Source organism: Oncorhynchus masou, chromosome 2, assembly GCF_036934945.1.
Source record: "Oncorhynchus masou masou isolate Uvic2021 chromosome 2, UVic_Omas_1.1, whole genome shotgun sequence".
In the NCBI taxonomy this organism is placed as follows: Eukaryota; Metazoa; Chordata; class Actinopteri; order Salmoniformes; family Salmonidae; genus Oncorhynchus; species Oncorhynchus masou.
The window spans coordinates 42,667,711-42,694,985 of NC_088213.1; the positions used below are offsets into that span (position 1 = coordinate 42,667,711).

The 27,275-nt window shown below is 41.5% G+C and overlaps 1 protein-coding gene and 1 non-coding gene across 2 annotated transcripts; both read right to left on the bottom strand.

Moving 5' to 3' along the window:
• Positions 1-1,453: 1,453 nt before the first annotated feature.
• On the bottom strand, positions 1,454-1,526 carry trnaf-gaa (transfer RNA phenylalanine (anticodon GAA)). Its single transcript has one exon. It is a non-coding gene; the product is annotated as a tRNA-Phe (tRNA).
• Positions 1,527-19,095: 17,569 nt separating this feature from the next.
• LOC135505096 (fibroblast growth factor 4B-like) lies at positions 19,096-27,009 on the bottom strand. Its single transcript, XM_064924185.1, has 3 exons — positions 26,172-27,009; positions 23,322-23,425; positions 19,096-22,637 (listed from the first exon to the last, which is right to left on the bottom strand). Exons 1-3 carry the CDS (start codon positions 26,464-26,466, stop codon positions 22,461-22,463), a joined length of 576 nt encoding a protein of 191 aa, XP_064780257.1. The 5' UTR covers positions 26,467-27,009; the 3' UTR covers positions 19,096-22,460.
• Between the last annotated feature and the right edge of the window lie 266 nt (positions 27,010-27,275).

Consider the following 27,275-nt stretch of genomic DNA (forward strand, 5'->3'; position numbering starts at 1 on the left):
TTCTGATGACCAGGTGGCGAATCGCATCTCTGCATGTCTGGCAGACATATCAGTGTGGATGACGGATCACCACCTCAAGCTGAACCTCGGCAAGACGGAGCTGCTCTTCCTCCCGGGGAAGGACTGCCCGTTCCATGATCTCGCCATCACGGTTGACAACTCCACTGTGTCCTCCTCCCAGAGCGCTAAGAACCTTGGCGTGATCCTGGACAACACCCTGTCGTTCTCAACCAACATCATGGCGGTGGCCCGTTCCTGTAGGTTCATGCTCTACAACATCCGCAGAGTACGACCCTGCCTCACCCAGGAAGCGGCGCAGGTCCTAATCCAGGCACTTGTCATCTCCCGTCTGGATTACTGCAACTCGCTGTTGGCTGGGCTCCCTGCCTGTGCCATTAAACCCCTACAACTCATCCAGAACGCCGCAGCCCGTCTGGTGTTCAACCTTCCCAAGTTCTCTCACGTCACCCCGCTCCTCCGCTCTCTCCACTGGCTTCCAGTTGAAGCTCGCATCCGCTACAAGACCATGGTGCTTGCCTACGGAGCTGTGAGGGGAACGGCACCGCAGTACCTCCAGGCTCTGATCAGGCCCTACACCCAAGCAAGGGCACTGCGTTCATCCTCCTCTGGCCTGCTCGCCTCCCTGCCATTGAGGAAGTACAGTTCCCGCTCAGCCCAGTCAAAACTGTTCGCTGCTCTGGCCCCCCAATGGTGGAACAAACTCCCTCACGACGCCAGGACAGCGGAGTCAATCACCACCTTCCGGAGACACCTGAAACCCCACCTCTTCAAGGAATACCTAGGATAGGATAAGTAATCCTTCTCACCCCCCTTAATGACTTAGATGCACTATTGTAAAGTGGCTGTTCCACTGGATGTCAGAAGGTGAATTCACCAATTTGTAAGTCGCTCTGGATAAGAGCGTCTGCTAAATGACTTAAATGTAAATGTAAATGTAAATGAGACCATCTGCCACCTCATCAGGAGCATGCCCAGGCGTTGTAGGGAGATCATACAGGCACGTGGAGGCCACACACACTACTGAGCCTCATTTTGACTTGTTTTTAGGACATTACATCAAAGTTGGATCAGCCTGTAGTGTGGTTTTCCACTTTAATTCTAAGTGTGACTCCAAATCCAGACCTCGATGGGTTGATAAATTTGATTCCATTGATAATTTTTGTGTGATTTTGTTGTCAGCACATTCAACTATGTAAAGAAAAAAGTATTTAATAAGAATATTTCATTCATTCAGATCTAGGATGTGTTATTTTAGTGTTCCCTTAAAAAAATTTTAGCAGTGTACATACAGATGGAGGAGTTGAGGAGAGTCTTTTGTCCAAACGATAATCTCACTACAATCACTTCCCACCAGATTTTACCTTTGAAACAGGGATTCAAATCTTAACCTATCTTTTTTCCGGGACAAATTTAGAAAAAAAAAAACAACACCTGCCGAAACCCGGGATCGAACCAGGGACCTTTAGATCTTCAGTCTAACGCTCTCCCAACTGAGCTATTTCGGCTGCACTGTATAATTATACCACAAGACACTACATAACCATACATCAAAACACTTTATCATTATTTTCTAAGGTGTATGATTGGCTGTCCGGTGTATTCAGTTGACTTCGGGACCATTAATATTTCCTAACAGGGAGTGAGTGACAAATGCCTCCACATTAATGACATAATCACGCACACGTTCTTTTTCAAACTGCTAGAAAGACAATGCTGCCACCTGATGGCCCCCTGACAAACTCACACATACTTTCAGCTAGATTTTTTGTTTAAAATTAGGCTAACCTTTTACCGACGACAGGTACGAAAAGGAGCCTTAGTTGATCTGGTCTGGAGTCTTCTTGCTAACAGACACAGGCTCTCAATATGTAATGAAAGTTCTCCAACTGCTCAGATAAAATGACCTGTTATTTCATCCATTGTCCATGAGAAGGTGGTAGTGAGCACCTCAAATTTGCACTTAACCTTCAGGATGTTGCAATATTAATGTGGTCTAACTCAACCATTCTAATAGCTATAGTTTATGTATTATATAAGTTATAGTATTGCTTACGAACACTATTTTAAAACATTATTTGAAAACAAAGCTATCCTTTTATTTCGTTTAATCATAATTGTACGTAGGTATCATCTCTATTGCAGAAATATGTTTTATATGATCTTTTTAATTCGTGTTTTTTTCTCTCCCCCTTGCTGAATTGTCCACACGTAAAAGACATAGCAGAGGATGGTTTCGATCCATCGACCTCTGGGTTATGGGCCCAGCACGCTTCCGCTGCGCCACTCTGCTGTCTGGTGAGTAGTAGATGAAACGTATGGTTTGAACAAACCTCTTTCACTGTTATAGCACCATAAATATAAACGAATCTGATGACAAAATGTATAACATTAAACTAAATGAGCATTTCGCTACACTCACATTAACATCTGCTAACCATATGTAACCCATTTTTTAAAATTGTATAAACTAAGACCTTTCTTAGTATGTGGTTAAAGTCAAATATACTAATGGATTTATCGATAAAAAAGGTATAATCTTTGTAAATTATGTCATAAATAGTACTGATGGAGTTATGTCACACATGCAACTAACACAGACATATAGAAATGTCTGCTCTACCCAAAATTACAACCAACTAATTGCAGCATTACCACAAAAATGGAAGTGGCAAGTGGAAGGGGGAAAAAGTAAGGAACTTGTCTGTCGGCCCTGCACTGAAGACCAAAAATGGTTCAAGAAAATTGTGATTAAAAAAATATATACCAATTTAATTTAAGCACCCAAAAATTGACAGCTGTGCCGTATAAATTGCAAAATAGTTGGGAAGAGATTCGATGTACTGATCCCATGGCACATGGTTTATGAATTGAAAAACAAAATGACGCTGGATTCAAAACTTTGAATTTTTCAATTTAAATTATTATCCAAAATTCTTGCAACCAATAGAATGTTACTTGCAGTTGAAGTCTGAGGTTTACATACACCTTTTTCAAATACATTTAAACTTAGTTTTTCACAATTCCTGACATTTAATCTTAGTAAAAATTCCCTGTTTTAGGTCAGTTAGGATCACCACTTTATTTTAAGAATGAGAAATGTCAGAATAATAGTAGAGAGAATGCTTAATTTCAGTTTTTATTTATTTCATCACATTCCCAGTGGGTCAGAAGTTCACATACACTCAATTAGTATTTAGTATCATTGCCTTTACATTGTTTAACTTGGGTCAAACATTTCAGGTAGCCTTCCACAAGCTTCCCACAATAAGTTGGGTGAATTTTGTCCCATTCCTCCTAACAAAGCTGGTGTAACTGAGTCAGGTTTGTGGGCCTCCTTGCTCGCACATGCTTTTTCAGTTCCGCCCACAAATGTTCTATAGGATTGAGGTCAGGGCTTTGTGATGGCCACTCCAATACCTTTACTTTGTTGTTCTTAAGCCATTTTGCCACAACTTTAGAAGTATGCTTGGGGTCATTGTCCATTTGGAAGACCCATTTGCGATCAAGCTTTAGCTTCCTGTCTGATGTCTTGAGATGTTGCTTCAATATATACACATCATTTTTCTCCCTCATGATGCCATCTATTTTGTGAAGTGCACCAGTCCCTCCTGCAGCTAAGCACCCCCACAACATGAAGCTGCCACTCCCGTGCTTCACGGTTGGGATGGTGTTCTTCAGCTTGCAAGCCTCCCCCTCTTTCCTTCAAACATCAGGATAGTCATTATGGCCAAACAGTTCTATTTTTGTTTCATCAGACCAGAGGACATTTCTCCAAAAAGTACAATCTTTGTCCCCATGTGCAGTTGCCAACCGTAGTCTGGCTTTTTTTATGGCAAGTTCGGAGCAGTGGCTTCTTCTTTGCTGAGCAGCCTTTCAGGTTATGTCAATATAGGACTTGTTTTACTGTAGATAGATACTTTTGTACCTGTTTCTTCCAGCACCTTCACAAGGTCCTTGCTGCTGTTCTGGGAATGAATTGCACTTTTCATCTCTAGGAGACAGAACGCGTCTCCTTCCAGAGCGGTATGACAGCTACGTGGTCCCATGGTGTTTATACTTGAATACTATTGTTTGTACAGATGAATGTGGTACCTTCAGGCATTTAGAAATTGTGCCCAAGGATGAACCAGACATGTGGAGGTCTGCAATTATTTGTCTGATTTCTTTAGATTTTCCCATGATATCAAGCAAAGAGGCACTGAGTTTGAAGGTAGGCCCTGAAATAGATCCACAGGAACACCTCTAATTGACTCAAATGGTGTCAATTAGCCTATCAGAAGCGTTTAAAGCCATGACATCATTTTATGGAATTTTCCAAGCCATTTAAAGGCACAGTCAACTTAGTGTATGTGAACTTCAGACACACTGGCATATGTGATGCAGTGAATTATAAGTGAAATAATCTGTCTGTAAACAATTGTTGGAAAAATGACTTGTGTCATGCACAAAGTAGATGTCCTAACCGACCTGCCAAAACTATAGTTTGTTAACAAGAAATTTGTGGAGTGGTTGAACAAGTTTTAATGATTTCAACCTAAGTGTATGTAAACGTCCGACTTCAACTGTATACATTACCTCAATTACCTTGACTAAACATTGCCCCACACATTGACTCTGTACTGGCACCCCCTGTACTGTATATAGCCTCGTTATTGTTATTTTACTGCTGCTCTTTAATTATTTGTTGCTTTTATTTCATATGTATTTTTCTTAAATCTGCTTTGTTGCTTAAAGGCTTGTAAGTAAGCATTTCAATCTTAAGGTCTACACCTGTTGTACTCGGCGCATGTGACAAATAAAATTAGCTTCTTAACTACGAAATAAGAACAATCTATAGTTCAATAACGTGGAACAATTTGACAAGTGCAAGTATTCACACAAACTCTGAATACAAAAAGGGGATAGTGGCGCAGCAGTCCAAGGCACTGCATATCAGTACGAGAAGAGTCAATACAGACCCTGGTTCAATTCCAGGCTGTATCACAACCAGCTGTGATTGGGAGTCCCATAGGGCAGGTCACAATTGCTCCAGCAACATTAGGGTTTGGCAAGGGTAAGGCTGTCATTGTAAATAAGAATTTGTTATTAACTGACTTACCTAGTTAACTAAAAAAAACTGTGATATCCTTACTCTCTGTGTTTAACTTGTCATGTCGAGATTATCACACTGAGAATGGGATGAAGTTATTCAACTGTAGTCCCTCTTATTCAAAGCCATCAAATGATGCACTTGAGAATAAACTTTAACAGAACTAATCTGTGGTACTTTTACAAGAACGTCTGTCATGTGATGGCTTTTCCCTGAAGTTTGAAAATGTTTCATTTGAACAGTGAAATATAAAGAGTCAAAGGAAATACCTTCAATATTTATTTTTGGGAACCTTTATACTTTCTGCCAAATTACAACAATGTCCATGCTGTACTCATTGGTTTGCATTGCAGTGGTTTTAAATTGCAACACTTATTGGAGGCCAAGTTCCCCTCCTCCCCAGTATACAGGAAGTGAAGGGGCTGCTGCTGGCTGAGAGGATATGATTATTGACAAAAGAACAGAAGACATAGTGCCCAGATCCTAATCCTTATCCTTATCACAAACGTGACGTAGGAGAACTTGTGCCGGTGGAGCGGGTGCTGGAGGAAGTTGGAGGTCTTGTAGCTGGGGTCCCCCCCGGCATGGCTGAACATACAGGACACACCTGGAGGCACACCAACCAATCAACAACCCTGTCATTACCTCACCAGTACACCAAAACAGAATGCAGTAGATTCTCTGTTGGTTTAGGATGCACTCTCATGCAGTTACGTCAACGTTGCGTAACACTTCATATCAGCACATAAAAGCTTGAGGAAATTCATACTAGGACAGTGTCCATGTTCAGACTGGGAAGGTGTCCATAGTTCAGACTAGGACAGTGTCCATAGTTCAGACTAGGACAGTGTCCATCGTTCAGGGTATAACATAGCAGACTAACCACTTTGTTGGGATCGTTGCGGTGGTTCTCCATACAGTGTTGGGCCAGCTTCTGTTGGTCCAGATTGTGGGCTCCACAGAACGGGCATGAAAACTGGAATGGTTTGAAATATTGCTGCAGGCAGGGAGAAAACACACGTTTATTAGGAGCCTAAGGTGAATTCATAAGGTGAATTCACCAATTTGTAAGTCGCTCTGGATAAGAGCGTCTGCCAAATGACTTAAATGTAAATGTAATGTAAATGAGCCTTAATGGATACAACATGGGTATGCATCACACACACACTTTGCCAGACACACACTGATGGATTGTTGTTTGTGTGTGTGAATATAGCTCCAAAGGCTGAGGCCCAGTTTCCAGACATTAGCAGGATGCCAATCATGTCCAGCAGCACACCTGGAAGGACAGCTGGTCTGTGTGGACATGAGGGTCAGAAAGCAATGTGCTGCAGTGACATTTACGCTAGACGAGCCACACACACACATAGAACAGGGTCCTTAACAATGTGTTCATTAACTCACTGCTCCATCATCACTACACCAAGACAACAGGGCCTATTCACACACTACCCTTCACAGCTGACCAGGGGCAGCCCATTAGAGTCCCATCAGACTTAACGTTGACAGGTCTCTCAGGTAGGACACAGTCTACTAGCTAATGGGAAATGTCTAATTTACAGACATGTCTATTTGAATAACTGATAAAGCTGCACACTGTACTGTAAATGTATTAGAACAGCAATGTCCTCAGGAAAGAATTCAAACATTATTTCAGCCTTGGTTTAAAAAAACTGTCAGTTTACACGGAACCCAAACCGGCTGCGCGCATGCGCCATCGTGCATAAATGTATTTTGTCCCCACCACACCAAACCTGATCACGATACGCTGGTTAAAATATCAAAACAAACTCTGAACCAATTACATTAATTTGGGGCCAGGTGGAAAAGCATGAAACATGTATGGCAATTTAGCTAGCTAGCTTGCACATGCTAGCTAATTTGTTATATTTAGCTAGCTTGCTGTTGCTAGCTAATTTGTCCTGGGATATAAACATTGAGTTGTTATTTTACCTGAAATGCACAAGGTCCTGTACTCCACCAATTAATTCACACATAAAATGGTCAACTGAATCGTTTCTAGTCATCTCTCCTCCTTCTAGGCTTTTTCTTCTCTTGACTTTATATTGAGATTGGCAACTTTCATAAATTAGGTACCTTACTACAATCGAGCTATTTCGTCTTTCAGTCACAGACGTGGGTATAACCAATGAGGAGATGGGAGAGGCAGGATTTGCAGCACGATCTGTGTCTGAAATAGAACTGACTTCTATTTTAGCCCTTGGCAACGCAGATGCTCGTTGGCGCGAGTGAGCAGTGCAGGTGCAATAATTGAATAACATAGATTTCTACATTTATTTTGCAATTCTCGTCGCGTACGCGAGCTGTGTAGTTAGGCCTGTGAGGGGAGTGGTGTCTCCAGGGAGAAAACTAATCTTCTGAAATTTCATTTGTGATCTTATGCTGCCATCTATTGGAATTATTTAGCAACTGCAGTACTGAATAAATTGTATATCCTTACTAAAGTGGTAATTACTCCAAATGACAAAATATAACATTTTCTAGTTCATTTTATCACTTACAACCGTAAAATAACAATTTAAACCATAACAAATCATGAAACAGACATAAACACCATACATTTAGTTTATTATTTTAAATTTAAAATGTATTTAGATGGGTGACATTATCTGAGAAAGTGACACCCCCTTAACATATAAACACAGACACTGGACACAGACACTAAAAATGTGTTGTTTTTCATTATAAATCTGGTAGCTCTCAAAAGAGCCTTTGCTTTGCTAAACAGTGCGTTTTCCTGAGTGTGCTGCCTTCCTGCCTGTCATCAGAGGAGTCTGTCTGCCCACCTGCCTGCCATGTCATCAGAGGAGTAGATCTGTGAATAATGAAAAGTTAATAAATTATTGCCACACTTTAAGATAGAGGCCTAGTTTACATTTTAGTCATTTAGTAGATGCTGTTATCCAAAGCGACTAAGGTTAAGTGCCTTGCTCAAGGTTTCGACAGATTTTTCACCTAGTCCATTCAGGGATTGAACGAGCCACCTTTCAGTTACTGCCCAACGCTCTTAACCGCTAGATTACAAACTACAAAATGCTAAACACAAAAAGGCAAATGGTAGTAAATAAATGTTAAACTGCTTAAATAAAATACTCTTTCTTAGAATTTTAAGACTGCCACTGTTTTGGGGAAATAGGGGTATGTCTGTCTATTTCGCCAAATATCTCTCAATGTGTATATTTAAAAAAAATTCAAATAGGACACCATATTAATCAGGATAATCTATTCTATCTAATTATGTAAGGCTGGGCAGTGTATCTCGTTGTCATCGATCGTTAGACCAAAAATAGTCCTTAGTTGCAATTTGTTTTCTACTTCCTCGTTATGCAGACATGAGCACAGTTGACACCATCGAGGTACGTATGTTGAATTTCTACACTAGTTTTTTATTCTTCTTCAGTTTCGTCTTAAAAACAAATTGTAGTGGTAATGTGAAAAAGGATACATTTTTTTGTGACATTTAGGCAAAATGGAATTCTAAGCATAATTCCAGTCAAAATAGGGTCTACAAACGCTCGATTCAATTAATTCGCTAGTCTTCCAGTTTAGCCAAAATTCAATTTCCGTTTTCAGCCTTGGTTGAATTTGGACTCTTTCTATTGTCCAGCCTGCCGTAGGGCGGCGCACAATTGGCCCAGCGTTGTCCGGGTGTGGCCGATGTACTGTCGGCGATCATTGTTAATTAATAGGAATTTGTTCTTAACTGACTTGCCTAGTTAAATAAAGGTTAAATAAATAAAAATATTTGCCATGCAATGCAGATGGATGAAGTAACGTAGCTAGATCATTATTTTCTTGCTTATTGTACAGTGGAGGATAAAAATACCTGTATGCCTATGGATGTGTAGCAAGCTATGTAGCCGATATGTGTATGGAACAGAATTGGTATACATATTAGTTCAGAACCTCGCTATGAACCTCCGCTATCATAGCCAGTTGTATCAACTTCAAAACAGTCTGAATGACATTAACGAAGCCTATGGATTGAGTAGAATATAATATAACTTTGTGCCAAGGATGCCCACATTGTAGCCTGTAGATTTAATATATTCCCTGGTCATATACTCTACTTTGGCAAATAAAGGTGCAGTTCAGGTATGAATGTCTTTGAGATAATTGTTCAGTCATATCCAATACCAGGAGTATCAAATTCCAGTCTTTGAATGATGCTCTGTCTGCATGTATGTATTACAATTATACTCTTCAATAGTGTTTACCAATCTTGGTCCTGGGACATCAATGGTTACACATTGTAACTCTGCAAAAAGCTAGAAACATGATTTAACTAGTTAAAGGCTGATTTATAATTCATATATACAGAAATATAATTTAAAAAAAACAGTACACTACACTTCTTATGCATCATGTAAATACTCATCTCAATATCTAATTTCCTTCATCTGCATTGATCTGATAAACACAGGATAGGTGTAGTATTTCATCAAATGAGAGACTTAATTTCAACCAGTAGAGAATGTGAAATGCTGTTACGGCTTTCTTCTGTCGAAAGAGAGTCGGACCAAAATGCAGCGTGGTTATCTTTATACATCTTTAATAAAGATGAAAATACAAACAATATACAAAACACAAGAACCGTGAAAAACCGAAACAGCCCTATCTGGTGCAAACAAACACAGAGACAGGAACAATCACCCACGAAACACTCAAAGAATATGGCTGCCTAAATATGGTTCCCAATCAGAGACAACGATAAACACCTGCCTCTGATTGAGAACCACTCCAGGCAACTATAGACTTACCTAGACTACTTCACTAACCACAATCCCATAACTTAAAAAAAACTAGACAAAACACACCACATAGATACCCATGTCACACCTTGGCCTGACCAAAATAATAAAGAAAACACAAAATACTAAGGCCAGGGCGTGACAAATGCTTCATTGAAAGAAGTTAATTATCCAAGTGTTATAAATACATAATACATGCATTATAAATATTAGAATTGTAATATTATATTATAAATACAAGTTCAAACTGAACTTCAATGCACATCTGTTGTGCATGATAAAATCAGAGGAAGAAATACGAGGTGGCGAGAGAGGTGTAAAAGACAGAAGGGGAAGGCAGCATATGAATCACAGTAGTACCATAATATTCTCTCAGTTCATCACAATTATATAATAGTGTCTCTAGTGGTGTCTCCTAAACAGCCTTGGGCTCCAAGTCTGCCCAAAGGTTATCTTAAGAGCGGGTGAGGTGGCGATGACGGTACTCAGGGTTGGCGTCCTCTCTCACATCAAAACATACCTGCAGATGAGAAACAGATGAGAGAGCATGTTTAAGAGCATGTTTAAGCCTAGTGTTTTTTCTTTATTCTAACACTGTCAGTCATCAATCATCAGGAGGTGAAATGCAAAACTGACCTTGGATCATTAACTCTGGGACTACTGCATCTCTATCTGTATTTCAATGCAAAGCATCTCTTTAATAATACTTCCTGTTGACCCGACCAAGTGACCACTCACCTCTGATCATGCTGTGTCCTCTATGTAGCCAGTTCAGATGCAGGAGGGGTTCACCGACACAGCTGATATAACCTAGAGGATTTAGGGAGAAGGGGGAGAGAGGGATGATGTGAAGGAGAGAGACTGTTATTGAAAAAATAAGGTAGTTAAAGAGACAGTGTTCAACAGGAATCTGTGTGTGTGGCCTCACCTGGTGTCCGCACTAAGTGGCTGCAGAGTACTTTATGCTGAAAAACATGCACGAACACACAAGGACAAACAATATAGCGTAATTATAGAAATAATGAAGTGTCTTACTATTCTCCATGGTTGGCCCTCTTGCCTATTCTTTGAAGATGGAAGGAGCCACAATTCAAATAAAATTGTATTAGTCACATGCGCCGAATACAACAGATGTAGATCTTACAGTGAAAGGTTTACTAGCAAGCCCCTAACCAACAAATACGGATAAGAATAAGAGATGAAAGTAACAAGTAATTAAAGAGCAGCAGTAAAATAACAACAGCGAGACTATATACATGGGGGGAACCAGTACAGAGTCAATGTGCGGGGGCACCGGTTAGTTGAGGAAGTATGTACATGTAGGTAGAGTTATTAAAGTGACTATGCATAGATGACAACAGAGAGTAGCAGTGGTGTAAAGTGGGGGAGAGGGGGGTTGCAATGCAAATAGTCTGGGTAGCCATTTGGCTAAATGTTCAGTAGTCTTACGGCTTGGGGGGTAGAAGCTGTTTAGAAGCCTCTTGGACCTAGACTTGGTGCTCCGGTACCACTTGCCGTGCGGTAGCAGAGAGGAGAGTCTATGACTAGGGTGGCTGGAGTCTTTGACAATTTTTAGGGCTTTCCTCTGACACTGCCTGGTATAGAGGTCCTGGATGGCAGGAAGCTTGGCCCCAGTGATGTACTATGCCATTCGCACTACCCTCTGTAGTGCCTTGCGGTAAGAGGCCGAGCAGTTGCCATACCAGGCAGTGATGCAATCAGTCAGGATGCTCTCGATGGTGCAGCTGTAGAACCTTTTGAGGATCTGAGCACCCATGTCAAATATTTTTAGTCTCCTGAGGGGGAATAGGTTTTGTCGTGCCCTCTTCATGACTGTCTTGGTGTGCTTGGACCATGTTAGTTTGTTGGTGATGTGGACAGCAAGGAACTTGAAGCTCTCAACCTGCTCCACGCAGCCCCGTTGATGAGAATGGGGACGTGCTCGGTCCTCTTTTTCCTGTAGTCCACAATCATCTCCTTTGTCTTGATCACTTTGAGGGAGAGGTCTCTGACCTCCTCCCTATAGGCTGTCTCATCGTTGTTGGTGATCAGGCCTACCACTGTTGTGTCAAATTGAATGATGGTGTTGGTGTCGTGCCTGGCCGTGCAGTCATGAGTGAACAGGGAGTACAGGAGGGGACTGAGCACGCACCCCTGAGAGTGGCGGATGTGTTGTTACCTACCCTTACCACCTGGGGGAGGCCTGTCAGGAAGTCCAGGATCCAGTTGCAGAGGGAGGTGTTTAGTCCCAGGTTCCTTAGGTTATTGATGAACATTGAGGCCATTATGATGTTGAACGCTGAGCTGTAGTCAATGAATAGCATTCTCACATAGGTGTTCCTTTTGTCCAGGTGTGAAAGGGCAGTGTGGAGTGCAATAAAGATTGCATCATCTGTGGATCTGTTGGGGCGGTATGCAAATTGGAGTTGGTCTAGGGTTTCATGGAATGATGGTGTTGATGTGAGCCATGACCAGCCTTGCAAAGCACTTCATGACTACAGATGTGAGTGCTACGGGCCAGTAGTCATTTAGGCAGGTTATCTTAGTGTTCTTGGGCACAGGCACTATGGTGGTCTGCTTAAAACATGTTGGTATTACAGACTCAGACAGGGAGAGGTTGAAAATGTCAGTGAAGACACTTTCTGGTTGGTCAGCGCATGCTCGGAGTACACGTCCTGGTAATCCGTCTGGCCCTGTGGCCTTGTGAATGTTGACCTGTTTAAAGGTTCATACTCACATCGGCTGTAGAGAGCGTGATCACACAGTCTTCCGGAACAGCTGGTGCTCTCATGCATGTTTCAGTGTTATTTGCCTCGAAGCGAGCATAGAAGTAGTTTAGCTCGTCTGGTAAGCTTGTGTCACTGGGCAGCTCTCTGCTGTGCTTCTTTTGTAGTCTGTCATGATTTGCAAGCCCTGCCACACCCGACGAGCATCAGAGCCGGTGTAGTATGATTCGATCTTAGTCCTGTATTGACGCTTTGCCTGTTTGATGGTTCGTCGGGGGATAGCGGGATTTCTTATAAGCTTCCGGGTTAGAGTCCCGCTCCTTAAAAGCGTAAATTCTAGCCTTTAGCTCAGTGCAGATGCTGCCTGTAATCCATGGCTTCTGGTTGGGGTATGTACGTCACTGTGGGGACGACGTCATCGATGCACTTATTGATGAAGCCAATGACTGATGTGGCGTACTCCTCAATGCCATCAGAGGAATCCCAGAACATATTCCAGTCTGTGCTAGCAAAACAGTCCTGTAATTTAGCATCTGCTTCATCTGGCCAGTTTTTTTATTGATCTAGTCACTGGTGCTTCCTGCTTGAATTTGAGCTTGTAAACAGGAATCAGGAGGATAGAATTATGGTCAAATTTGCCAAATGGATGGCAAGGGAGAGCTTTATCTGCATCTCTGTGTGTGGAGTATAGGTGGTCCAGAGTTATTTTTCTTCTGATTGCACATTTAACATGGTGATGGAAATTTGGTAAAATGGATTTAAGTTTCCCTGCATTAAATTCCCCGGCTACTACGAGTGTCGCCTCTGAGTGAGCATTTTCTTGTTTGCTTATGGCGGAATACAGCTCATTCAATGAGCCAGCCTCTAACTGTGGTGGTATGTAAACAGCTACGAAGAATACGAATGAAAACTCTCTCGGTAGGTAGTGTGGTCTACAGCTTATCATGAGATATTCTACATCAGGCGAGCAATAGTTCGAGACTTCCTTAGATATTGTGCACCAGCTGTTATTTACAAAAATACATAGTCTGCCGCCCCTTGTCTTACCAGACGCTGCTGTTCCATGCTGCCGGTACATCGTATAACTAGCCAGCTGTATGTTGATATTGTCTTCGTTCACCCACGACTCCGTGAAGCATAAGATGTTGCAGTTTGTAATGTTGCAGTTTGTAATTGGTAGTTTAATCTTCCACGTAACTCGTCAATTTTATTCTCCAAGGATTGCACATTTGCTAGCAGAATGGATGGAAGTGGGGGTTTATTCGATTGCCTACGAATTCTCAGAAGGCAGCCCGCTCTTCGGCCCCTCATTCTCAGCCTCCTCTTCACGCAGATCACGGGGATGAGGGCCTGTTCCCAAGTAAGCAGTATATCCTTTGCGTCGGGCTCGTCAGAGTCATGACAGGGAAAAAAGGATTCTGCTCATCCGTGGTGAGTAATCCTGATGTTTAGAAGTTATTTTTGGTCATAAGAGACGGTAGCGGCAACATTATGTACAAAATAAGTACAAAAATAAGTTACAAACAAAAAACACAATCGGCTGGGGGCACGTAAAATGTCTGCCTTCTTCTCCAGCTCCATCTTATACACCAGAGCCTGCCCACTTGAGCCTGCTTACTGCACAACAAAATCCATCAATCAGATTGATACATGAGTGTGTAGGTGTGGGTTCTGGGGTGTCCAATTGTTCTACATTTTTTCAATGTGGGTGACTTAAAATAGCCTGTTTTGTTTTTGTACAGACACCACACCCTTACCTAAACAGCACCCTCACCTGAGATGTAGAAATCAAAGGGAGAGAAATTGGGAATTGAAATTGGGAATTGAGTGTCAACTGTAGTTGACATAGCTAAGTAAATGGTACAATACTCTTACTGCATTGCGGATTGCTCTTAAAAGAGGCTTTGGTTGTGCATAGTGTAGTCTATGGTGTTGTCAGGGAACAGCACCCTCTTCGAAGAAGTAGGAGGTGAAGATCTCCCGCACACGGATTGCCTCTCTTGCTGCATTGTTGGACCCCATCCTTGAAACATCCTGCAGAGCAGCAGACTTCTCCTCTGGCACACAGGGGCGAGCTTCAGATCCTCTCCTGGTCCTCGTGTCCATCCTCATAAAGTTACGCAGGACACTCCTGAGTTCCTCCAGGAGGCAGTCCCAGATGGCCCTGGTCACCCAACCTTGCAGTGCCCTACACGGTAACTAGGCAATCGTTTTGAAGGAAATCTCCAGTGACAAGGTATCTGTAGGAATATGGAAGATAACGTCATTATTAGACTTACAGTACATCATGAGGTCATAGTGGATTACTGAAGTATAATATCCCTTATAACAAATCATGATAACATTGGATTGATAGATGCATGTGCAAACACATGTGCATGTGTAGCATGTGACAATAGCAGGATTATATCAAGGATAGCATCACAAATGTATACATAAATACCACTTGAAGCTTGATGATGAGTTGATCATTTGAATCAGCTGTACAGTGCAAGCAAAAAAAAATGTGCACCCTTTTGAGTCCCCAGGACCAGGACTGAGAACCACTGCTCTTCATTGCGACCTCTTCATCTGCAGACAGGCTTTCACAGCTCTCTATGTCTGAGGGCAGAAAACCTCACAAGAAACAGACTTCAGTATACTCAAAATTAGACCGCACTGAATATTATGTTACTTTTATATCTGTCCTCACTTCTAGGGACTGGAACTACACCAAAGTAACTGCCCTATCCAGAATAGCCTACTCTCTCACTTTGACAGTTGGGGATGCTATCCTTTCACCCTCCTCCATGGCTGTTAGCTAGCTACCTACAAATGCATTTGGAGTTTTTTTTCCTACAGTGATAAATACACCAATATATCTAGCTAATATTAAGTTAGGTAGCTGGTGATATTTAATTCACTTAGCTAGCTATCTATACAGTATGTAAAGTTGGCTAGATAGTTAACTAGCTATGTTACCAGCTAATTTGTGTTAGCCTGCACTGTAGCTAGTTAGCTAATAACACATTGTTTTTTTTTTTTTACATTTTCGAAATGCATTTACTTACTTCAATAGGTTCTCCCAGCCATGTGGACAATTGGAAACAGGGCAGCAAAGTTTGTTTGTCACCAGAGCCTTTTAGAGCATATTACTATTGAACTATTTACCCATTTTAATAACCAGACCTTCATACAAACTTGCTGTGCTGAATTCTTGACTCACAATCGAACGTGCTGCCATATGCTGCCAGCCCGCCCACAAGCGAGCCACTCTGGGCAGCCTAAGCAGCACGAGGCAATTTACCATGTGCTCGTGAACACGAGCCGTAAGTCAGTTGGCGTGCCTCGACCAATGGCCTCCTTAACAATAGTGAATTGAAGGCCTGCATGGCAATCCGGTGCTGTGACCTGATGGTGACATTTGAAAGAACGCCTTTATGCTTTGGATGAAGGCGTCGCACTGCCTGAGTCACAGTTAAACTAGGCTCTCTTGCCAGGCCAAACTGTCTGGTGAAAGACTTTAGAAAAATGGTGTCATGCTCAAATGAATGCATGGCTTCTGTGTGATGCAGTGCAGAGGATGTGACATTCATAGGCCTACTGATGTACAGTACGATTGACCTATGTGGTCATCCTGATGTCACATCAAATGAGAGTTGATTGCTCTGCTAATGCACTCACTGGCAGGCAACATCAATCTGCCATTATACATACATTGTAGTTTTATTTGTAGTTTTATTGTAGCATAGGATAACATAGTATAGGATAACATCCACTGTTTCTGCTGAAAGGGTGACCATCGGCTCCATGATTACATTTCCTAAATGCCCCAGTACAGAAAGCATTACACAGTATGGAAGTGAAAGGGGGGGGGGTCTTTTCAGCACCTTTTGAAGTAACTTGTCTTTATAGGAAAACATCTGGAGGATCTCAAATAGACACTTCACAGCTGGCCCTACAAAGAGAGTATGGGGTACAAACACCCTCTCTAAGTACCCCTTTACTCCCTTTGGCCAAGACCCCCAGGCAGATCAGCTGATATGAGTCGAAAACGTACCTCAATCCCATTATCCGAAATGACAAATCAAGAAGATTTAAATACTGCTCGTTTGTAACTGACTTTTTCGTCCTCATGCTAGTAAATGCTTAAGGTAGGATGGAAAAAAAGCAGTTTAATAAAAAAACGAGCAGTATTTTAATCTTCTCGATTTGTCATTTCGGATAATGGGATAATTAGGAGTACTGCGACATCTTCCATCCCTGGATTGAAGTACGTTTTCGAGCCATATCCTGCGCTCATCACCGCGGTGCAAACATGGGTGGAGTGCATTTCGACTTGAAGAAAAGTACTGAACTGGTTTTGGCTAATTCAATCCATATATTTAGCCATTTAGAACAAAATTGATTACTCAGTCAGTGCCGTAGTACATTTCAAGTGAGACACTATCAAGGTTTTAATAACTGTGTTACACTGAAACATTATGTGATATAAAAATATGACTCTGAAATGGGCAGCAGTGTGACACGCCTTGGCTCTGATGCCCTCCCGTGTGCCAAGTTCTGACAAACACACTGTTTGCCAAAGATGCTGCCTACTATCATGGCTGAATAAAGCTGAACCAAGGGTAACACTGAGGAGCCAGTCACCTGATAGTTCACCAGGTGTTTATTAGCACAAACAGTTGTTTGCATGTGGTTTTGGCCAGGTGTGGCTATTTGAATATCCTTGCCTGGCTGATGTGCTTCGGCGCGTCGCTATTTTGTTTTGCTTTGCTCTGTCTGAGACAATTAAAAGTGCCATAGTGCCATAGATCAAAACTCCACTCATTTATTTCTTGAGAGAAGTTAGTCAAGCCGAAGCATCTATATTGTGGTTGAATAGCAGTGAATAACCTTAGTAAATGAAAACAACCACCAGAAGCATTCCCATTGCATCCTCTCTGTTCTGCGCTTATGAGGGATAGCCCCACAAAATCTCATTTTGTTTTGACAGTAGGGAACAATTGAGCCCCGAGTGGCTTCATCCATCTCCTCTCATTGCCCCTTTCCCCCAGAGATGATCCAGCCTCACTGGCGTTAAAGACTCAGGCTTCCGTTGTGTTTGCCGGCTGGATAAAGCAGCAAAACCCTATAAGCTGGGGCTTAGGAGGTGCGATACCCATGGAATCCAGGGACTCTGTGAGGGGGCCTAGATAACTAAGTGCTCAAGGTGCCCCTGCCAGTCAGCAACACTCCTGGCCCCATCCCACTGCAGCATGTTTTAATCTTTACAACAGGTATCTACACGGATGGCTTTGGACACTGTTGATGATCTTGGAGTTACAAATACTCATATGTGTGTATAATGTGTATGTTGGGGGTGCATGCGTGCAGGTGTCAGTCTTAAATAGCTTTTGGCCGTGAAAAACGTCATTTGTGGAGATTGCCTGTACCGTTCACAATTCTGCATGTTCACTTTTATTTTTGCGTTTTTGCAAACTACATTTTTAGTTTTGCTGTTTGTTTCACAAATACTTTGATATTCTACCTCATATCACATGCCTTGTGTCAGTTCCCCAGTGCTGAAACCCCTAGTATTCACTGAACTCTGTTAGGGCAGTGTGGCAGAGGGACGAAATCACATTGGAAATGTAGAACGGCTGCTTTCATTCTACCTCGCTGGAATCCTCTTAACACCTTGCTGCCTATTTACATAGGACCATCGAACAACCGTTCGAATCAAATCAAATTGTATTTGTCACATGCGCCAAATACAACAGGTGTTGTACCTTACAGTAAAATGCTTACTTTACAAACCCTTATAAGCCCAAGTTTCGTACCCATCTCTGTTAGCGAACACATCGTTGCAGGTTTTCCTGGCTGTCTCTGTGTAGTCTTTTGTGTTCTACAGAACTTGAAAGGCACATCTGAAATAGAAAGACGTGTTGGCCCATGGGTGGATGGATGATTATTTGGTTGACAGACAATAGAGACAAGGCATATAGATGGAGTGTAGCCAGTATTTTTAGGGATAGTTTACAATCCATAAACATTGCCGCCTCAGTTTACTTGAGCAGAAAGCTGTCATTCTTTCAGGCAAAGACAAGGCTCCATTTAGCTCGAGCTACCCAGTGGACAGAAATACATGTGTATTGAGTGGCCACACCTGTCTCATTCTTCCAAGACTATTTTTCTTTGAGGGATTTATCAAAATGGACAGTTCAACAAAGAAATAACTTGGAATTTGACACAACTTGCTCTCCTCTCCTCAGTTTGACAAATATATTTCTGTTTTCTCTATCGAATAATGTTTATTGTAGTACGATAGATAAAATGGAATTTGATGTAACAGTTTGAAATTCTGTGAGTTAGAGAACCATCGGAATTCTGAACTTCTATGTTATCACACTTCTTTCTAAACCATTCAGTCAAATTATTGTACAATTGATGTTGTCAGAGACCAGTATTAGTCTGTGAAGACTTGTACCATCAAGGGTTCAGACATGAAAGAGTCATTTTACAACATTGGGAGTTTTATTAACTTCAAATTTAAGTTAGGCATTAGTCATGTGCACAGCACATACATCAAGATATTCAACAAGACCTGTATAAAACTACAGATAATATCTAGTAAATATATATTTTTTTAAAGACAATGGAAACAAGAGTAACAAGACCACACGACTCAAAGACACTTGTTACTTGAGACCCAAGAGCCCTCCCCTGGATGCAGAAACAGCACAGCAATGGAAGAGATAAGCACCCATAGAAGACGATAGACAATGAACATTTTAAACACTGAAACATGCTCGTTATTCTGCATATTACGCTATTGTCTCTGTAGCATCAGGGATAGATTAAATGTCTGAACAATTGTTCAAACTGTCTTGTCTATGAGGTGCACATTTCGGGAACATTGTGTCGTGTTGCTTATACACTTGCCGTATAAGCAAATGAGGTGACTCTCCTGGGGTTGGAACAGGGTTGAAGGGAGAGGTCACAGAATATTTGCCAGTGGCTTCTCAGTCTTTTGTAAACATTATGGTGAGCCATGCAAAACAGTCTAATTGGGGAACGTTTGGCACAGCTGTGGCAAAGGAAAATAGTTATGAGATTGGCAGTGCAGCCTGGTGTCTCGGGTGACTAAATAATATTAACAACAGGGGTTTGAGCATCCAGGTCATATGTGACAATATTAAGTCAGGGACAGCATTGGCTAGCTCTTTGACTAGTCAGTCTCAGGAGCTGGATGGTATGCAAGAGCATCATAGTCTTGACTCGTTTTGGCTGCCATGTGCTCGTGTCTTTTTGAAGGGGAAGACAGGATCCAGGATAGGATTGTTTTACGCGAGACATAAGACTTCCACAGGAGGTGTTTAGACATGGACACAGAGAGTTCACCAACAACACCCTGAGATATTTGCTGTCGCTCCAGCCATTCTATTATTTACTACTAGCCAGTGATGTCTTTTCCCTTGACTGCACTTAGCAAAGCTATTTGCTGTGTCAAAGTTACGCCTCATTAGATTTCTCAGGATTTGGACGCTAATTGTTACTATTGTTCTATTGAATATAGAACAATGGGGCCATCGCTTCCAGTTTGAGTTGTCTAAAATCAGTACTGTACATTGTAAACTGCCACGGTATGTGGAATGTTGAACCTGAGATGGAACCCTCTCAGACGAGAATGAACACCATCGTACAATCTAGAACTATTCTAATAGTCCCAGTCGATATTAGATAGAACGTTGCAGCCCTGCCCACTTGTGGGGAAAACAACCGGTGGTGACATAGGTTGACCTATTGGCTCAGAGTAAATACTCTACATTTTCAAACACAATTTTCTTGTTGTCCGCTTGTTTTAGTCCATTACAAAACTGCACTTAAGAACAACATGCCTCAAGATAACTTTTCAACACTCAATACTCAAAAAATTTAATATTGTAGGTCATCCCTCGTGCCACTTTTCGTGACAGTGCTTGCAGCCACGTGAGTGAGTGCTAGCTAGCGAACGTTAGCCAAGACCAACAACACAAACAAACGGACTATACAGCTACAAGTAGTGAGTGGAGTTACAAACGGACTATACTAATCAAGTTAAAGGTCTTACCTGTGATTAAATGTTTTCCACACACATAGCTACGAGTAGCCTACCCGGACATTGGGTCCCCACATTTCCCACTCTCCAACGCCAAATAGCCTGAAGCCACAGCACAGGGCTCTTCTCGCAGGCTCTATTTCCCTACATGGGAGCATTGCGAACCATAGGTCAGGGCCTTTGGCCTGGTTACATTGAACAACACAGTGGCAATGTTTTGTTATTTCTGTATGGCAAAAAACTGTTTCCTCTTTTACAATGGGGGTCAATAGGAAAGAATGATGGTTTTCCCCAATTTGTGGCTGTGGTTGAGGGAATTCCTTATTATTACGTGAATACCGACTGGGATTATAGAGAGAGAGAGACACCCTCTGGCATGGGCCATCTCCCGGTCAAACCCCTTCGTCTATGAATAAATGTTCCCAAAGGCGGAAAAACAGACTTTGAAGCAGCATCGCTATGCTCTGCCAGTTACCAGGGGTTATATTTACAAAATATATAAAGAAAAATATAGGGTTACTGGTTAAGCATATAGTGCAGTCTAACAGCTGTCTGTAAATATTCCCACCGTGATCATCCTTTCTAAAAGTAAATCACAGGGTAAAGATAGCCCAAACGTGACAAGGCGCAACTGGGACGAAATGGCTGCCTGAACTTCTGCCTATGGCATGGTGCTCTGAGAAGAGATTGGGGCTAATCTGAAACTGGTTCAATAGAATTACTTCAGGACAAACTCTAGAAAAGTTTTTTTTGGGGGGGTGGGGTTTGTTGAATATGTGAGGTAGAGGATAGATAACAAGGAAAGTGGGGCAATGGGAAAAAATGGGTGGCAATACATGTCCCCAAAAATAATGTATAGCCTTTCGGTGTACCAACTGGGGGAAAACATAACCTTTTGACAATCCTTACATTATCTTTTCTTCTTTTTTTTGCACTCAGCGAGGAGCTCTGATGCTGAACTTGCGATGATTTCAATGAATCCTTATGAGATCCATATATTTCCCATACTGCTGAGGACTTTGATTTTTTACTTCCCATCATAAAAGTTGTATGTTAAAGAGCCATGGCTATGGTTTCTGCCTTGTGTCAGCACACTGACCTTGCCTTTAAACTCTCAAATTCTCTGCTTATACAATGTCAAGAAGATGCCTCTCTCTACCCAGAGTCTTATAGATGTGACAAAGATTGACTGCAGAAAAGTTCAAAGTTCAACCACCTGGCAGAGCTAAAAACAGATTTGAGAGGGTAAGGACTTCAACGTGGCTCTTTCTGTAACCAGTAGCAAGCTGATACTGTTTCAATTAGACTCCAAAGCCATACAAAGAGTCCTGCCATTGGACAATTGCTTCTGCTTCTAAAACCAATCATTTGATCTAATTTCACTTGTTTGAACTTCGGTCTAAGACTTTAAAGTTATTTCCATAGAAGAAAAAGAATATAAAAGTATCCTTTGCTCTGTTGCTGTAGAATATTTTGTCTATAAACAGTGCAAAGAAAACCATAATTCTACAAAGGAATCTCACTTACCCAAACACTTAATAGCAGCAGACTTCTGATAAATTAAAAAACTTAAATAAATGTGTTGATTTCTGAAATTCCCCCTCAGGTGAGGACCTGTTTCCCCCCCCAAATACAAAATTGTTTTACATAATAAATAAACTGATATACAAACGTATACATACAATTTCAATGGGATGATACACTTAGTCTTGCATAAAAGTCCAGTTGAAAGTGCATCATTTTGAGTCCCCCTCACCCCACCTTTATTGAGGTTAAGTCTATTTCTGAGTGACTCAGATTCTTGGCAAGAAATGCGTCACTGTCATGGCTGGTGACACTCGGTTTCCCCTTTTTGTTTTACCAGTCTTGCTTAGTCCAATGTACATCGTCGGGTATGCCACCGATTCGTAAGCATTGTAATTATTTGCCAGGAGAGTTTCTTTGAATTTGCAGTCGTTGTTGTAATGAACCTAAAAACAGAGAAGATTAGAAAGATGTTTAATTATAGGCTATATGTTTAGTGTGAGCAGTATAATGGCATAGACGTGACCTACTTTGTGGATATTGAAACTTGACAAAATATTTTATTGTGTCTCTTAACAGTTATACTCCATATATCCTTCATGAATGACATAGGGGTAGGCTAGTCCATTAGACTGCTTGGTTTTGTCTTTGATGTTGATGCTTTTAGTGTGGTAGGGATAACCGGGGCAGGTGAAAAAAAAACGATTCTGTAAGAGCCGCAATCCAACTATTTAACTATCCCATCAAGAACATTAATGAATGTGCTGTGTTGTGGGGTCTATAGGCTGTGTGTGTGCGTTGTCTTTTTGGCCAGTTCATCTCTACTCTGGGGAAGGACAGTAGATGCATGTGGTGGCTGGCAATGCTAAGAATGGAATGTGCAGTCTGAATGATCTACTGCGCTACCGTTCCTGGGTTTATCCGGCCCACAATGAAAACACGGCCAGGCACTGGACGCATGCCATAACCTAGCCCAACAACGTGACACGGAAAGGAGCTGTCGGGGGTGCTGCGGTGGATGTAGCAGAGGAAGTGGTTGCTACAGCTCAAGTGGTGGCATGTCATCGAGTAGGCTACGGATAAGAGCATCAACCGGCGGAAATCAACCGTAAATCCTCTCGTACACTCACAGATCCGTACAGCTTCCCTTTGCTGTTCATGGCCACGAATAGACCGCGTTGGACGCCAAAGATTGTCACAACTCCTCTCTCTACTGGAGATATCTCAAGGAGACCTGGAAAGAAGAAAACAAATAGTCTTGTATGTGGTTCACATGCAACTAACTTCACATCACGGCGCCAGTTGATTTCACTCATGTCTGGAGACAGAAACAAAGGTTCAAATTGCGCAAGCATGCATCCTCCAAGAAAGAGGCTTGTACTTAGAAGCCTTTGTTAAGGCCTAAAGTGCACATGATATAAAACACCAAATATCAGCTGGTATAGTGTAATATATAATTAAATATTCACTATTAGCAATTGTGAATATTAAATATTCAATTCAATTCAACAATAAAGTACTGTATTGCTGTTCCGCTATGTATTACCTGCAGCATACTGTGAATTATTGTGCATTGTGGAGAAATATTGTGAGAGGAAAAAGGAAGTGCTGGCTCATTAACATATTTGAAGGCTGTTGTGGCTATATTTGTTGCATCTGATAGCGAGAGTCGTGTACCAATTTAAATTATATGTGGTCGTAGTTCCCTAACAATGAAATGTATATAGGGAACAGATCAGAGTGGTAACAGGTCTTAAACCTTTTAATGGTTGAATATTTACCCATGTCCATTTGACCTGTTTTGAAACTCTAATAATGACCAGTTTGGAAGCCTTTGTTTAGGCCTCTAGAAATGCAAGTGATAGAAAACACCAAGTATTCATTAATATGCAAATGCATACAGCCAACTTGCTTGCTCTAATCCCTTGTAAAATACTGTCTAAATACTTGTCTTACAGTTTAATAGTCCCTTTTAACGTATTGCACTGTGATGCATTGCTCTGGCATCAAGTTACCATGAATATCTCAGTAATGGGGCGGCAGGGTAGCCTGGTGGTTAGAGAGTTGGGCCAGTAAACAAAAGGTTGCAAGATCGAATCCCTGAGCTGACAAGGTAAAAATCTGTCATTCTGCCCCTGAACAAGTCAGTTAACCCGCTGTTCCAAGGCTGTCTTTGTAAATAAGAATTTGTTTTTAACTGACTTGCCTAAAATAAAGGTTAAAAAAAACAAAATTGTATTGGCACTATCCAGAGATAGTCTGAGAATTATTGTAAGATATCTTGATGTAATTACAATTATTTTGAAGACCAATGTATCCTCAACTACAACAACATTTTCAGTAATGGTTACAGAAACATTTGACTTGCTATGACTTTTTCCTTGTTATCAACCTTGGTTGAATGCACTGACTGTAAGTTGTTAAGGACAAAAGCACCGCTAAATGAACAGAATGTCAAACATAAAAACTTGCAAAGAACACTGTGTCGCTGCATTGGTAATTACAGTAATATACTGTAAAGTGCAAGTAATATACTGTAAACGTATATTACAGTAACATTTGTGGTACCGTAAAATGGATTACCATAAAATTGATTACAGTAGCTGCACTGTAAAATAAATTAGAGTAACCTACCAGCCAATTGCTGCCAGTAAGTTACTGAACATGTTACAGGAAATGTTTGACAGTGCATTAACAAACAATGACATAATGTTTTAAGGCCAATCAAGCAGCCTATGGACCTCTGATGCTGTTCTTGTGCTTTTTTTTATTAAAGGTGTCCTAACTGAACCATCATATGTCACCTTATGTCCAATTTAAGTCCTCACTTGAGCTTTAGGTCCTGGACTTTTGAGGCCAGAATGGTGTCTGACTCCTTTTTTAACGTTGTTTTTTTTTATGGCGACGAGAGCTGTTCAAACAGAACCTATGTAATGTATCTCCCTTGAATTGTATGCCATGTCTCAAAATAGGCCAAGGGAACACAAAACAACCTTTAAGTTCACAGGCAGACCTTGTCGATATAGGCGATAGGGGCGTATTTGTCACATTATATCGTTGAAGATACCGGTTCATATTTGCAATGACAACTGTTAGACAAATAAATGCTTGTTATTCTTTGTGTCTGCAAATGTAATTGAATATGACTTTGTCTCGAGCGGACATTCATTTGACACGCAAGGCCAAGAGGTTAATTTACCGTAACAGATGGGTTTATCTCCGTCCTAACGTTAGGACATATTGGATATTGGCTTGGTTCCTAGAAATCTCTGATTTCAGACACTGGTTTCAGAGTGGAAAGCACCCACACGTCATTTTTAGCCTCCAGATGTTCCAACGCATGCCCACCTTATTCGCTTCTTTGACACTTATGCCTATTTATTTAATAGGAGCATCGCTTTTTTAGCTAGCTAGCATAGCACTGCATGTCACGGATGCCACACAGACAACGTGTTTCATCAGCAGTGAAATAAGAGGCACATTCTAATCCTGCAATCAAGTCATATCTATTCCACTTTCAAATGAAGCACATTGGTGAGGCATTTCAAACAGTTCCAAGATACCCCTGCCCCGACACTGACACTATTACATAACATGCCATATATTCATATTGCGATAATATGTTTATGAAGACACAATCTAGCAGTCTCTTCAAATAAGTATAGGCTAATTGGAATACACAAGTGGCACATAAAAACGTGTTTTTATACATATAACAAAAAAAACATTTGCGTAAGTCAATAAAGTTATTTAGAATTGATTGCATGAAATATGTTATGATATATTAAATATTTGTATTTAATTTTATGAATAGCCTAGGCCTATTCTAATACCAATGGCTCGCACGGGAACGGGATAAGTGCATGGAATGACCAGGCAGGCCAGATATCAGGTTGGGAATGCCAGCACAAGAGGCGCATGCAACTAATGCCAGAAGGCAATCTTATGCATAAAAGTGCAAATAATAATTTTGAACTTACTGTAACGGTTTTCATTGTGCACCCCTGTTATTCTCCCATCGGGTGAAACTTGAATATGAAACCCAATTCCTACGTTGCAATAAAGGCGTCGTAGCCGTTTAATGCCCATAAGATAGTCGCTGTCCCGGTTTATCTCTCTTTTCTCCCCAGGGATCCGAGCCAAGGACCGCGAGTACAGTGTCTCCCAGCGTCGTTCCACCGTGCCATTCAGCCTGCCAGTGAAGGGGGCACAACGCACCAAACTAGTCATCAGTCCCAAGACCAATATTGGTAAGAAGGCCGATTGAAAGGCCATCCTTACCAACACTGCAGTAGCCTACAGTGTTTGTTGAGGGAGTTTAGGGGACTCAAAATATCACCCCTGTGCCGGCCTTTACCTTGAACTCCGAATAAGACAAAATTAACGAATGAAAAAAAGCAACGAAAGAAGCTCATTCCAAGAAAAAGATGACGAGTTCCGTTTGGTGCGACATCAATTCTTGCTTGGTTTAACTGTCCTCTCCGAGGTAACGTGTATAGATTCGAGTCGAACTTGTCCAAGGATAAGTTGAGAAGCGTTGGCCGTCTAGGCAAGCGCAGCTCAGTCATGCCGCTTTTCCCTCGCCGACGATATTTATATCTTCTGCGAAATTACATCACGCAATACCTACTGCATCACGGGACAGTATTCTAAGCCACTCTAAACAGACGGATCCCTCATAATGTACATGCTGTGCCAAGGGTGGGGAGGGAGGGGGGCGTTTAACGAATGTCAAAACTAGACTTGCCCGGATAACAAAACAACATTTGCCAGTGTACACTCATATTGAAACGAGCAAGACTGCGGGAAGTTGTCTATACAAATAATGCCCTTATCAAATAGTGAAAATTAGAATAAAGACTTTGTAATATGGGTTTCATTGTGTAAAGCTTCTTTCATTTATTGGACTGAAATTAAATAATGTATGTATGGGAGGATGTAAAATAGGAAATAGCCAAGTTTACAGACTGCGGTGTCAGACAGGAGACAGTTCTATAAATGAACAATAACAGGAAAAAACAAAAGTTGAATTCATCGAATTGGAAACACTAATTTAAGACTGACACACACAAAAAATGACCCCG

What these genes read in the sequence shown, in the direction of transcription:
- LOC135505096 (XM_064924185.1), bottom strand. Translation starts at nt 26,466, where the DNA reads ATGGCCTTTCAATCGGCCTTCTTACCAATATTGGTCTTGGGACTGATG. An exon ending in GCACAATGAAAACCGTTACA is followed by an intron (nt 23,426 to 26,171) that starts GTAAGTTCAAAA and finishes TCTTCTTTCCAG; the next exon opens with GTCTCCTTGAGATATCTCCA. An exon ending in AAGGGAAGCTGTACGGATCT is followed by an intron (nt 22,638 to 23,321) that starts GTGAGTGTACGA and finishes CTCTGTTTTTAG; the next exon opens with GTTCATTACAACAACGACTG.